Raw genomic sequence first — 15,044 nt, 5'->3', positions numbered from 1 at the left:
CGTAAAAAAATTCTTACCCTTAAGTAGATCTCTTAATGCTATAACTGCATCTCTTGAGACATCTGGTGTTTCTCTTAATTCTTTCCTAGCTATTTCTTTTACTTCTGGTGATAATTCGTCCAATTCTAGATGTAGATTATAATCCCCTATTTGGACAGTGGGAAGTTCTTTCATCTCCGATAACATATTGGGTGAAACTGTAACAAAAATATCGATTAAACATTCTTCCATTGCTTGCTCTATTTTGTAAAAGAAAAATATCTAAGTTATGTTCAATCGTAATTTTACATTCCGACATATACAAACTACACAAACATGTATTGCACATCATTCTCATCTGTCATTACATCGGTTGAAGACTGCAGAAGTTTGCAGCTGAATATCAATAAGATAGTTACTTGGAGCGATGTTGATGGTCTATCACTTAATGCTAATAAATGTGTAGCATTCACCTTCAGCAATAAAAAGAGGGATATTTCATACGACTACGTAATTGGCACATGTATTATATACAGACCTGAACCTGTTGACGATCTTGGAGTAACTTTTGATTGTAAATTAAGTTTTTCGAAGCATATACTTAAGGTCTGTAAAAAGCCGTATGCGGTACGTGGTTGTATCATGAGGAATACGAAGGATTTTCATGTCAGTACGTTATTACATTTGTTTAGAACATGTATTAGAAGCATTATTGAATATGCAAATATTGTTTGGTTTCCGCACCATGCCAAATATACTGCCACTTTGGAATGCATACAGAGAAGGTTTCTGAAGTATCTTTGTTTTAGGAAAGATGGTTTCTGCCCTCCAGTTGGTTACGAAATGTCTTTATTACTTGAGAGGTTTTCAATTAGCAGTATTTCCGATAGACACAAAATTTCTGGTATAGTATTCCTTTATAAAAGTTTAAATTCAAAAATTTAAATTATGTCAAATTAATTTCAATATTAGTAACCGTCTTATTTTATCCAGAAATCAACAACGGTTTTATATGCACACACCGAAGACTGATTTTCTAGCCTTTTCACCATTGTATAAGATTCTAACATTTGGTAACACAGCACAAAAAAAGGTTGATTTATTTAGTTTGAATTCCAAAGTAATAAGATTAATTGATGTGCGTGATTTATAAAATAAGTTTCTGAAGAATTACTAGTACGTACGCATGTTCCGTAATTGGGTTCTTACCTGTGGAATAATAATAATAATAATAAAAATTCGTGGCCATGTCGCCGGTTATGTTACTGGGAGAAATTACGACGTTGATGGACTTAAAAAAAACAACTTTATACGTATAATGCTGTAAAATTTCTACAGAATTTGTTAATAGCTGTAAATTAGTCAAACTATAATAACAACTGATGTTGAAGCGTCTTTTCAGTTTCTTAATGTAAACTGAAAATAATGCCCACAAATGGTAAAACATTTTCTAGAATTATTGTATTTCGAATTCAAACTAGAAGAAAAAACCAACATTTTGCAAAATATTTCATTGTGGCCATTTTTATTTGCCGGCGAGTATATAACGTTTAACAGCATTTATTTTAAACTATGTACTATCGCTATTTCAGACAAATTTGATATTGTTGAGTCTGGTCGATCAAAAACAAAGGTCAACGAAATACAATTTACGTATGTAAGAAAACATTACCTTCGTCGCAAAGAAATTAATTCAGCGAATGTCCCAGAATTAAGAAAAACTATTTTGGGCTAGAATGAAAGCAATATTAACTGCACTTCTGATACAACCAAAATAAAGATTTATTTCACAGACACATGTTTCACGCATCCTATGCACTAATACGTTCCAAGAAATCAAAACATATTAGTAAAGCCACATCTCATAATTTATTTGTACATAAGTATCTATTCTATATTTTTTTGGTAATAATGCTTCAAATTTTAGAGAGTATGAATAATAATTACTTTTTTGTTAATGTTCTAGAATTACTAAATGAGTCACTGTTAGTGTAATAGCAAAATTTCCAAGAAGATTTACTCGCAAAGTAAAATTCATAGAATATAAAATTTTGCTGTACAAAAATAAAATAGGGATACGAATACAATTACGAATAAGATAAACATCTTCTGTGCTAATGGGAATTCCGTTGACGTCAGGAATATACTGAATAAAGTTTTCCAAGATAGGTACGGTTATTTCCGACAGTATCTATGAAACTCCATCAAAACCGGCTTCTCTCTACCTGAGTCTAAGTCAAATGAATCTAAACTGTTCTTACAATACGCAAATTAAAAAATAATCACTTAGAAAATTCCTAAAAGACACTTACCGAACACGTTACGCGTCGAAAGTCCTAAGTACTTTGAGTTATTTATATTATATTTGTGCCTGATTTTCTCATATATGCACAAGAAATAAACAGTTATTTGTTCACACAACCGCTGCAAGTTTTACACTATATTAAAATTTGCATCTGCAATGCATACCGTTCAGTACTAATTTATGTTCATCACATTAATTAGCATATTTCATAGGAATAATTTCTACAGTAATTGAGTTCACTCGAACATCATGACGTATAATTTTAATGTATGCACATCAGGTTCTCATCTAGGAAATTATTAATATTTAGTGTAAAGCAATGAGTTGAGCACTTAAATAGTGGTATCCATCCAGAATTAAATTCTCACAGTGATTTTTTTCAGTATCAAAATTAGTAAAACGCCGTTTGATTTCATAACTTCAAAACTACGGCAGGTATACCTAGTAGTTAATAGAAGTATAATAATAGTACGTCACTATTTTTTTTCCATAAAACATAATTTCTTAATGTGTGTTAATTGTTGACGGAGTTTCAGAACACGAGGACACGATTCCTGATGATTAATGATCAAAAGTTTTTTTGTAGTCCAAACCTTCATAGTTTCCAACTTACCAATTTATGATCGAATGGAATTAAGTCATTAGTCATTACAATAATTTTAAACTTGAAGTGAACTAGAGACATTTGTCAAATGTACATTTTTCATTGAAATTATCTGCTCCACACATGTAAAGTCTTGTTGGGTGCAGAAATTTCTAATGCTGTTGATTTTTCGTAGCCCTTATTCACGAAAAGCTAGTAATGCGACAGGTTAGAATTTATCTCGGATTATAACAAAAATGCACTATTAATTGGGATATCCGTTGTGCTGCTCGTTGGTACCCTCAAAATTACATTAATAACAGATAATGTTTGAGTTCTATCCTATCCAGTAAGTATTAGAAGCCTACATTAGTTTTTTCTCACACTGGTGCCATCTTATTCATCACTTAATGAATTGAAGTGATTTTTTTCTCATCTGCAGAATGCTATGGAAAAAAATCGGGTGGAAAAGTTAATATTTCTGTTGTACTCCTCACATCTAAAGTTTGAACCCATTACAATACAAATAACACACATCGTAAATTTAAACAGTGTTGTAGGTGTTTGATTTTCTACCAAAACCGTACCACTGGAAGCATACGACATGCTTTCTCCGTTTTTATTTCAACCTCCTCGGTCTATTGCCTCCGAAACGTCTTGAATAAAGCAGGCTGCTTTAGGGTTACTGTGACAACCGAAAGTAAAAAAGCAGAGCAGGACCTCCCGCACCCTGATGAGTGCGCAAAATTGATCAAAAAAAGTTATGGAAATTTTTGGATATTTGTTAACAAATACGTTATTAGCTTGTAACTACTTGAATCAATGTTATATCCATAGAGTTTATGAATTAATGTGGTATGAAGTCGAAGGTTTTGATAAGTCAAGGTAAATAACAATTAAGGTTTCTCTCCTTTCAAGAGCATCAGTGACGTCATCTAAGAAGGACAAGAATACTTCATCATAGATTGTCTTTGTTTGAACCCGTATTAATTGCCCACGGACAAACTGTTAGCTTAAAAAAATGGGCTAAGATTATTTAGACAGACCGTCTCTCGCCCCTAAAGTACAGTGTCGAACAAATGTAACTTCTTCGAAAAATTATAAAATTTAATTTTGTGAATTTTATTCTTTGATGGTAACCCCTATAAGTTCAAATAAAGATACGTGTGGACTGTTAAACTGCAGGTAAGGAAGCATGCTGTGCAGTGCCAAATATCCCCGCAGCTCCCGCGCCGCTGGGCGCACCACTGAGCACGGACAGAAACTATAGCACCAGCAATAGCAGATGCTCTTGTGTTAAAACAAAGTGGGCTGAACAATTCTTGATTTGATCAATACAAAAATAATTGGAAATTCCTGAGAATCGAATTCGAACACGGAACGCTCGATTACCTACTGCACAAGACGCTTGTCGCATTTCGTATTATGCATCGAAAATACAGGAAGAATTAAACAGTAAAAATAATAATAACGACAATAATGAACAAAATCAAAGTAAATTCATAAACCACAAGTAAAGGAGTACTTTATGTAAGATTTAAATCCATTACTGCACAAAATATTTAATTGAAGTCATTAAATTGTTTGTTGGAATAATATTAGATAAATTTTGGTTAGCGTTTTACCATCTACATACATGATACCTACAGAATTTGACAACAATCACTCTAGTAATTTTGGAGATTATTTGATCAATAAAAATCATCAAAGACGACAAACGCCAGACAGGCAGATAGACGGACATGGTAGATCAGCTTTTTTTGTATTCTATAGGTCATGAAACGTCGGGGAAACATGGAAGTAACCAGTGCCCAATGGATCCTATTACAACACTTCGTTAGCTTACGCTCGGGAAGTAAAAATCGTGATAGTCACTTACACATAACTTTTTCAAATAATTTAGAAAAATATAGGCATCCGCGGAAACGATGATCTTAGCCATTAACGTTCCGTATGTTCGTTGACGGTCTGTAGTCTGCCTGTCGTCTGGTGTGTAATTATTATATCTAACTAAAATTTGTTTAATAACTCCCATCAAAAATTTGATGACGTCAGCTCAAAATAATGCTTACAATGTATTAATTTGTGGTAGTACGTAAGGTTTAGTAGTAAAGCATTTTACCGCCGATGAACGCTGCAAGACAATTTAAAAAACCAAGATGAAAAAAGCACTGGTTGAAACCTTTATTTGAATATTTTTTGTAGAGTTTGCTTATTAGTAGAAAAACTAAAAAATCATAAGACTTATCATACAATTGGGACAAACACCTAACGATAGTGGCACTGCACGGTTTAATAGATTGTTGACACCTCCTGTGTTTTTGCCACAAGAAAATACGCCGCTGTAGTTTTAATTTTCAGGATGTTTTGTATTACGTAGGTGAACAGAAAAATTAGTTTCCCATTAAAATAATGCAAGATTTCAAGTTAATGTTTTTACATTTTTGTTTGAAGAGTTATCAAATTAATAATGCATCGATAATAAATAATATTTGCAACCAATAAAAAAATTGTTTACGCAATGATTTATATTTTCTTAGAAATTATTTAAAAAAAGACATGTGTAAGGATTAATTAACATAAATATGTTGGAAAATATTGATGTAGTATATACTTTTTGTACAAATCAATGATCTTGGATTGCTATGAATCATTAAAAGTAATAAATTTATGTAAAAGTAAATACAAACGAATTTATAAAATAAATACAGTCGAATAACATTACATAGTTAAACAATAAAACTGCTAATTTAAATAATACGTGCTCTTAACAAAATGTTTATGACGGAGTCGCGAAATATTATTTTTAAAGACATGGAGTTTTATAGTCGACTAGCATTAGAATTCTATCCATTATAAATGTTGAAATCGTTCATAAGTGATCAGGTTACAGCAGACTGTGCCGTAATGTTGTAAATCGTGCCATAATGTGCTATAAAAAAAACTTAAAAAAAACGTCTACTCAATATTTATTCTATACTATTTATGGTAAAAATGAAAAATGCAATTTGTATTTACCGTAATTGTTCCAGAATAGCACAGCAGAAGTAGACTCCGTATTAGAAATGCAAATTGGTCCACTGCTATTGATACATCATATCGTTTGGAATGGTAAATGTTTGAGGTCTGTATGTCTTTGTATCTCTAAATCATGTACAATGACAACTGACTAAACTGACCTTGCCTTTAGAATATCACCAAACAAACCAAAAATTGCAACCCGGAAAGATTATTTGATGATTGAATCTGTAAGTACATGAAATATCTATGAGAATTTACCTTTATGGGTAGGTATTGTTCATTTGGAGCATTTGCAAAAAAAAAATGGTCGAAGATCACTTCGATAGAACTTCACTTCCAGAACTAATACAGCTTGAAAAAATTATAAAATTTAACTTTGAGGTTTTTTAATATAGTTATCCTTTTTTAATTTGTTTTCAAGGTAAAAAGCTCGGATTCCTAAACTTCAGGTTAAGGAGTATATTATGTCATAAAATTGAAATAACATTTACTACGGTAAATGTTGGAAAAAACGTTATATCATTGATGATCACTGATCACTGTTTTATCATCTACACGACGTTTTTAATATGCATACACAAGTTGACAGCAGTCGGTTCGGTAAAATCTGAGATTATCTATATATATAAAACAAAGTCGTGTTAGTTACACCGTTTATAACTCAAGAACGGCTGGACCAATTTTTTTGATTTTTGTGTTTTTGGATTTGTCTTCGCCGGGAATAAGATAATAAGTATTAAAACATTTGGAAAATTAAGAATAAAAATTAAAAATTAAACAAATTGACGACATTTGGTTTGTTAAGTTATGACAGTTGTCATGTTGTACGCAAAGACAATTCAGGTTATAGCATTTTTGTGACTGTGTGTGTCGCATAATAATAGAAGCAAAGTCAGAAATATCCGTCACAGTGTTCTTTTCAATGCCGCGAGCGAGAAGATCGAGTTTTTCACAATGAAGCTTTAATGCAAATAGACTCCGGAATATTGCGAATGAATACACTGCAGATGAAGAATAAATCGCAAGAGAGGAGCCCCGTGTTAGTATGGTCCGACTTCGTGTTTCACAAAAACAAAAACACAGAGAGGCCATACTTGAAGCGCCTCGGTTGGCAAGGAGAAATCGTCGAGCAGAACACAGTGATCAACAACGTCGAGCCGTAAAAAGAAAAGCTTCAAGTGTTAATTTGCTGGCACCCTTTCGTGGGAATTGAAGAAGAAGAAGAAGAAAAAGAAGAAAAAGAAGAAAAAGAAGAAGAAGAAAAAGAAGAAAAGAAGAAGAAGAAGAAAAGAAGAAGAAGAAAAGAAGAAAAAGAAGATGAAGAAGGAAGAGGTTGTGTGTGTCCATTGCGGTGCATTTAAGTTCGCTGGAGAAACGCCTGGATTGTGCTATCTACGTGGAAAGGTTAAATTGCCACTGTTGCCTCCGCCACCTGAGCCATTGCATTCATTGCTTCTATGGCGAAACTCAAGAATCACGACATTTTCTTTCAAACGCTCAAATGTACAACGTACCATATGTTTCCAAATGACTTCATTTGGAGCAAATATTATCGAAGAACGCTGATTCAATCCGACATTTAAGGTAATTTTTGTTAATAAGAGAATAATCTTCATTTTTGGTAATCATAGATCAGATCATCAATTACCACTTCGGTTTCGACTTTACAAATCCAAGGACAAATTCACCCTAGAATTGGATCATTGTAACCGGTTGAACACTCACAGCATAAATTCTTACAAATTTACTTCATGGGCAACATGTAGGACCAACTTCATCGGCGTCAAAGGATCAATAACGCAATGAAAAAAGAAATTATTCAAGATTTGCAGCAAATACTTCATGAACATCATGCATTGATTCGGTTGTTCAAAACTGCGTTGGATCGTAAGCCAAGTCGTGTTCAGAGCAGATAAACGACCCGCTGGAACACACGAACGACAATTCAACGCTCTTACAAAAGATGAAATCGCAATTATTATTGTAAGGTGGTAGGTACGAAGTTCACCGGGTCAGCTAGTTTGTTTAATAAAAATCGACACGGACGCGGACAGACGGTAGACAGCAGGCAAACGGACGGAAGCAGAGGCCTATTTTTCGTATTCTAGGTGTCATGAAACAGGAATCGTTTCGATCACTTGCTATACTAATATCACGTTTATTGCCACAACACCATAAACACACAAAATATTTGCCGACGCATTTCGCTAGCCACGTTGGCATTATCTAAAACTAAAGTTTAGCTTTGTCTATTGTCTATTGTGGAGATAAACGTTATCTTATATTTTATGGGTCATAAAACGTCGAGAAAACATAAAAGAAATCAGTCGCCCAATGGAGTCGAATACAATAAATACTTTATTAGCTTACGCTCGGAAAGTGAAAACCGCTCTTTCGAAAATACAAAAGATTTTTCAGCCTTGTATCTGACAGAACAGCTCTTTAAAAATTAAATGCTGCCAGTTGTAAATCTAGCATTCAATTTAATTTTTCATACGCAACATACATTTTAATATGAATAGAAACACTAAAGATTTGTAAATTTCTAAAAAGAATCTAATTCATATAGTGTTTAATCTCAAGTAAGTAATTTACGTGGTCCAAAAAATATGCAAAGACAGCCTTTTGACTCACTGTTTTGACAACCATATTATTATTTACTCATTCCAAAAATTTTTCATACTCTTCTTAAAATCAGCTTCTGATTTCTTTGTCATTAAAGTCCATTCATCTTCTGCAGTTTGTTCAAAATTTCGGCCGATAAAACTTTTGTACCGTTGTTTTCACATTTTTTTTGCCTTTGCAAAAATTTTTTCTTTAGTAACAACCACTTCTTAACTGAAAATATCTTTAAATTTTATAAATTTCCCCCATAAAATTTCTTTTAGTTATAGTACCTGCTCAGTAAATACCAAGCATTACTGCACTCATCCCCAAATGGCAGAAATTATAACAACACTGTCTCTGATAACTGTTTGAGTTCACAATGATACTAAAATATTCTAACTTCAATTTTAATTCATAAACTTGAGCAACAACGTAAAATTGTAATGTCAAAAAACCAAGCGTAGCCTAAATTGTCGTTTGTCCCTAATTTACATTTTTATAGACCTTAACACAGTATAACTATCTTTCGCAATAATCGATCTGTCTTGGGTAAAATATTTTACTGATGATAAGTGCTGTCTCCAATAATTCGGGTGTACGAATTATCATGAACATAACAACTGCCACTTCTTGAAGTGAATAAGTGTTCGATATTATTATAAGCACTGTGTGAGATTCATTAATTTAATATTTGGAAGACTTTTTGCTGGTCAAGGCAAAGTACAAAATACATGGCCAGCTTCGATGAACTCACATTTTTTCTTAATGACATTGCCTTTAACCAACGAATTAATTCAGTGGATTTTCCACTAGTTACTTGCAAAAAAGTATTATATTTAGCCATGAAGTGGAAGTAAATACCAAAAGTAAGGTCATGAGAACACTGTTGTATTCAGTTCCAAATAAATAATTATTTTACAAGCACATCCTTAAATGAAGAGATAAAAACTTAGTAGCGTAATATTTTAATATTTTTCGACTATTTTAATATGTAATATACTACTGTTGTACTCGATTGAGTTCTTTTAAAAACTTTATTGTCTTTAATTAGACTTTTAAGGTACCCATAATTACTTCAGAGGTGATATTTAGAACGAGTCATAAGTATGTGTTTTCCCGAACCAATGAAATCCCCGGCAAACCACAAACGCTGAAATACAATAAGTTTCCAGAAAACTAGATGTGTTGAGTTACATTATAATTTATTAATTTCTAATAATGAGTTAAAAATTTGCTTTCAAAACGACTGCAACGGTAATAAATCCATGAAGAAATATATTTCTACTCATGGAACCAAATTTATGACAAATCCATAATTAACAACTTCAAAAAAATCACGGATTTTTGATGAATTTTACTAACACAATATAAAAATCTACGATAAAAAGTAATAACAATCATAATGATATTGTACTACAAACCATAATGATTACGGTATTAACCTAATATAGTAGAGTATGTAATATATTCGTATGTACGCCATCTTGTTCCTTATTTCTTGTTTATATTCTCTTGGAAATGTTGGGTTTGTTCCTTTCGAATAACGAATATCGACCACCGATCAACCTACTGTTCCTTCGATAGATCAAAGTAAGTATACTAATTATGTTGATAAGATAATAGGTAAACATTTTTGTATCGATTAAATACGCATGGAGTGGTCGAATTGGGTTCGCAAGCATTGTGTTAATTCCACAATAAGGGAAACTATGTGGTTGAACTGAAGTAAACAGGTAAAACAGTACCCTTAAAAAAATAAATAACACGCCTAGAAAATCTCCTACTTTTACAAAACACTTTGGATACAACTTTAACACTAAATACTGTAATTTGAGTGGAACAAGAAAATGAAATATAAACTGTTAGTAACGAACATTTTACACTTGTTCGAACCACTATATGTCTATAGAAACATAATTATCCTATAGTTATGAAATATTGTTAAAAAACAACTAGAAACGATTATGAAACAACACAGCTATTATTAGTAATTCAATAAATTATAGTATTTTCTCCATAAAATGCGGCTGCATAAAAAAATCATGTGCAACTCGTGCGCAAAAGGAATTCCTTTCCTAAGCGATGAGATAGCACTTGGTACATTACTCGATTTTATTCAAATTTTACTGTTTGTTTATTCATATTTATTCTTGGTTTATTAAAACTTAAACAGTTTATAGCGAAATTTCCCTATTTTTAGTATTAATAATTTGAAATTTAAATTTGTCGAAATAAAATTATTAACGTTAGTGAGTAAAATAAGAGACAAATGTGTCGCTAGTGACTCACTGGGTTCCATTATCATTTTGCCACAAACATTGCGCATTATTTAAATGACTTGGACCAACCAGTGGAAACAGCTACTTCCCGGACAAGAACCCCTGCCAGGCGCACGTCATTTGTGTCACCTCTTCTTGATACGTTTTTTAAACGTTTTAGTTTGCTTACCTTAGGCTTATAAGAATAAATATTCGAATACTAGACAATCATTGAAATATGCTGTACTCATAAAACAGATCCAAGGTGGTCGAAACTGCACTCTCCAGATTTTCATTGCGTTGTCTAAGTGTTTATTGCTATAAAATTATTAATTATCCCACGTTTGTTCATATATACAGCTGTGTAAAATATACTGACAAAAATTCCAATCAATTGATGAAAATAGCTTACTGTCACCCTCATTTTACTCGTAATGGAGACAAAACTTTATAGATTACATTCTAGCATCTAGCAGAACAGGTTACAATTTTTATTTCATACAAATTATAAACAAACTACCTGCCGCGTTATTGTCTTTTGTCACAAAAATAAAAATATTAGTTATCGCAGCGTGCTTTTTACAGTGTAGAGAAATTTTTGAACAGTACTGGATTAGAAAGGATGATTGAGTAAAAATATTTCTTTTTTTGTTGCAGTTTGTTGCAGCATTGTATTGGAGATGTCTTATATAAAGAATTCACGTTTGGTAGATGTAACTAGATTTGGCAACTTTTTTTTTAAGCTGTGTCATGCGGACATAATTGTTCTAGTGTATAATGTATAACTGGAATGTCAGAAAGTAGGTATCAAAAATGTGACATGTAAGTAAGTAAATGTCAAATATCGAAAATGTGATGGTTTTGTGGTAATCTGCTGAATCTATTTTTGAATCAAGGAGAAAATCGCATCCCTCTAAAAAGCCCAAATGGCAACCCGCATGTAAAATTGTGAATTTTTTCCCTTCAATAGTTATTTTAGGAGGACAAGCTTTGATATCATAATCATGGATCCACAATTTTACCATGGATCCGTTTTGGTGTATCCATGTCTCATCCAAGAAAATGAAAAGTAAATAGAATAAGTAATAAAGTAAAGTAAAGAGTAATAGAAATTTGATTCTAGCAGCTACAACGTGTTTAAAATGTGAAAAACTTCGCCTTCGGAAACCTAAATTTATATGTGTTACGAACAATTATTCTCAAAGCCGAGTGTTTTCCATCTTACAAAACAATAACGATTAGTATATAAAACTTAAAACCAATTGTAGAGCGGAACCAACAAAGCATGTAGGTATATAAATCTGTGCAGTCGTCTTTCTGATTCTGATTGTATTAACGGCACCGGCGCCGTTGTATCGGTATTATTTTAAAATTCGAAAAACACTCCACAACACCAGCGAACTTTACGGAAAATATTTCTGCCACCAGTTTAACTGTTTCCGTTTTACCCAAGCGTTGTCCATTTTTCTCTGTAATTTTTTGAAAAGCATGAAATATTTCTTGTTTCTTTTCCTTTAAAATGGGCTTTCCGTGACTACTTTTGTGGAAATTGTTTTCATGCTGTATTTAAGGATTTTCTTGAAGCGTGTTGAAATTAGAAAAAAAATTGAAGAACCTTGTTTTTTCCACACAATTCAGATTTGACATTTGAATTAGAAAATTATACAGTTGATGCCAATCTTTAGTTTCTAGTGATCTTAAGATTGCAACTTAACCACAGAAAAAATTCTGTCAGCGAACGTGAATGCTTATTAGTTATAGTTATTAATTATTATATTATCCGTATGTGATTCTGTAGTGTTTTATACATAAGTATACTCCTTAGATATAAGAGTATTATACCATGCTGTCGTGTGTAAATGCTTGTGAGTATAACACTAATAACTCTATTTTATTCTATTCTATTAAGTGCAAGCATTAAACAACTCGTAAATTTATGATGAGAAATACACAAAGCTCTATTTAAAAAAAGTTATAGTTATACTTCAAGGTGAACATAAATTAAAATTAGTAAGTATAGTCTTAACACGGTTTTTGTAGGTTTTTTTTTGTGAATCAACCAAGGATGACATTTACGCCTAACGCTATTTTGTTCAGAATTGCAGAAGGCTGAATACGTATGTTGGAGTAGTTCGAGCGGAAAAAAACACAGTAACTGAATTATTGTTGCCTAGAATTTCTGTTAGTTTTATAATTTACGCATACTCATTTATTATGGCTTTTATTGTACTTATAACAACTACTGAGTGTCAAATTAAATAAGATATACGGTTCCCATTTAACAAACAATTGGTCTACGGTATTTGATAAAACTTTCCTCGTTACAAAAAATCTAGTTATAAGTACAGTGTAATAGTAATAATAACAGTATTGAATTCTCAACATTTTTGGAAAATGCGGTGAACCGTTTTTTAATGGATCAATAAAATAAATTGCTTTATTCGTTTTTTTTAGTCACCCTGTACAAGCAATTCTAAATTAAATGTACGACCTTCAGAAAATTTTCTATCATAAAATTTAAATCAACTTGGGCTTTAGTCGCTTATAAAGTACGGCATTCAAAATTTATATACGACGGCGTTCCTCCGAATTTCGCTAAATTTGAATTAAATTACGCACTTTAGAACTTAAGAAGTACGGCGTTCGTAGTCCATAAAGTACGCTTAGATTATGTTCGAATAGTAAAAACGACAATCAATACGAGACATTTGTATAATAAGGAGCGCGACAGACACCTTGCTTTCGAAGTACACACAATACTTTCAGTAATATAAAGGCATTCCAAATGACCTAAATGTGCTGTATTTCCAATTTGCATCGTAAGGTCAACGTACTTCCAGAGTAGGGTGTATAACACCGTTGTAATAACAACAGTAGAAGTATTCATTACTGCATAGTCCCCTTTTTATTTTACTTGATCTTTTTTGGAGGGACAACATAAGAAATATATGCTGTAGTCGCAAATGGTTATTAGGTCAGAGATCAACTTTGTTTAGTTTATATTGGAAGTATGTTTACGAAATCAGGGTATGCATTTTGAGCAATTGTTACATAATTACACCTTGCGGTTATTATTGCTGCATGAGATAATTATTACAGTTCCAAGAATAAATTTAACGAAAATAGCGATGTCTTTTATTATGCCAAGCTGATTGTCGTACCATATTTCTCGTTTTACTACAAGTAGAAAAACTGTAGTGTTCAGTAATTTTTATTTTAACATTTTTAGACTCTAGTTGTAAAATAGATGTAAGTATATCTAAAATTCGTCAGAATGTACTCTTATTTGCATTACCCTGTGTACAACAAAAAAATATTTCAAGTTTTTTACATAAATTGTTATTTATCTTTAAGTAATGTTATATAACTTTTATTTACATTTTGCATGGGGGTCAATAGGTATGCATGAGAAAACAGTGTCACGCTATTAAACTGCGCATTTACAAATGATATAATTTCAATCAACTTGTAAAAATTAGAAGGAATTAGAAGAATTTTAAAGCACTGATGTGACAGTCGTACCTAACTACTACTCCAACAGACGATTAACAAAACCCATCTTCCAGCTAACGTTGGAGAAGCAAATTGTCTATCTCATTGTTCACTACGCCCAGAGGGCGATGAGAAAAACAATTAATCGATGATCATCTAGCACTAACTAAAGGAAGACTTTTGTTTATTGATGTGGCCATGTCAATTAACCTTTGGAACAAATTGTGTCACCATTATACAACGCCGCAAAATTTTTGAAAACTGTAATTATTTTTAAATTAGTAGTAACAGTAAATTTTTCTATTGTCCTAGAAACAGATTAAGGTAAATGAGCCAAATATAACCAGGTTTTAATATTGTTATTCCCAGGAAATATTTTATGTTATCGCTTAGCAAAAACTATGTTATCAATTATGTTAAATAATATAAATGTAAACCCCGCCTTACTATTCGAATAGTGAAACAAATGAAAACCTTAGTGCTACATCTGAGTGTAGCAGCTCTGTAACTATATAAATACGTTTACCAGAAACAAGCTTACTACGCCCAAATCTAAACGCTACTAGTGTATTACAACTGACGCTGGTCCTTTCAAGTAAGTTAAGGTAAAAAGCGCCAGGCAACTACTTATTAACTATTGAGGTGGAATATTTAAACTGTAGTTATTTTTCCATCCAAAAGTAATTAGATTGTAACAAACGTTTAACGATCATCGGACATTATTGTTTTCAGTAAGAAGACGCCAAATATTGCCCAGTTTATATTTTTTAGTAAGTACAATGGTTACATACAATATAGT

General features: G+C 32.2%; 1 protein-coding gene across 3 annotated transcripts in view; it reads right to left on the bottom strand.

Annotated features, from left to right (window-relative positions):
• The window catches only part of LOC135130359 (alpha-tocopherol transfer protein-like), a 50,828-nt gene that overhangs the window by 1,582 nt on the left and 34,202 nt on the right, over nucleotides 1–15,044 (bottom strand). For 2 of the 3 annotated variants that reach the window (XM_064057726.1, XM_064057727.1), the window contains exon 2: nucleotides 18–197. In XM_064057726.1, the coding sequence (XP_063913796.1) occupies nucleotides 18–197 (180 nt within the window). Of the gene's footprint in view, nucleotides 1–17; nucleotides 198–2,291; nucleotides 2,398–15,044 lie in introns of those variants that run through there. The other variant, XM_064057728.1, reaches the window with a different exon arrangement.

This window comes from Zophobas morio, unplaced genomic scaffold, assembly GCF_036711695.1.
Source record: "Zophobas morio isolate AGI-343-1 ecotype UQ-CSIRO unplaced genomic scaffold, CSIRO_AGI_Zmor_V1 ptg000017l, whole genome shotgun sequence".
NCBI lineage: Eukaryota > Metazoa > Arthropoda > Insecta > Coleoptera > Tenebrionidae > Zophobas > Zophobas morio.
The sequence above is the reverse complement of the archived record's forward strand: the minus strand, read 5'-3'. Positions and strand labels throughout refer to the sequence as shown.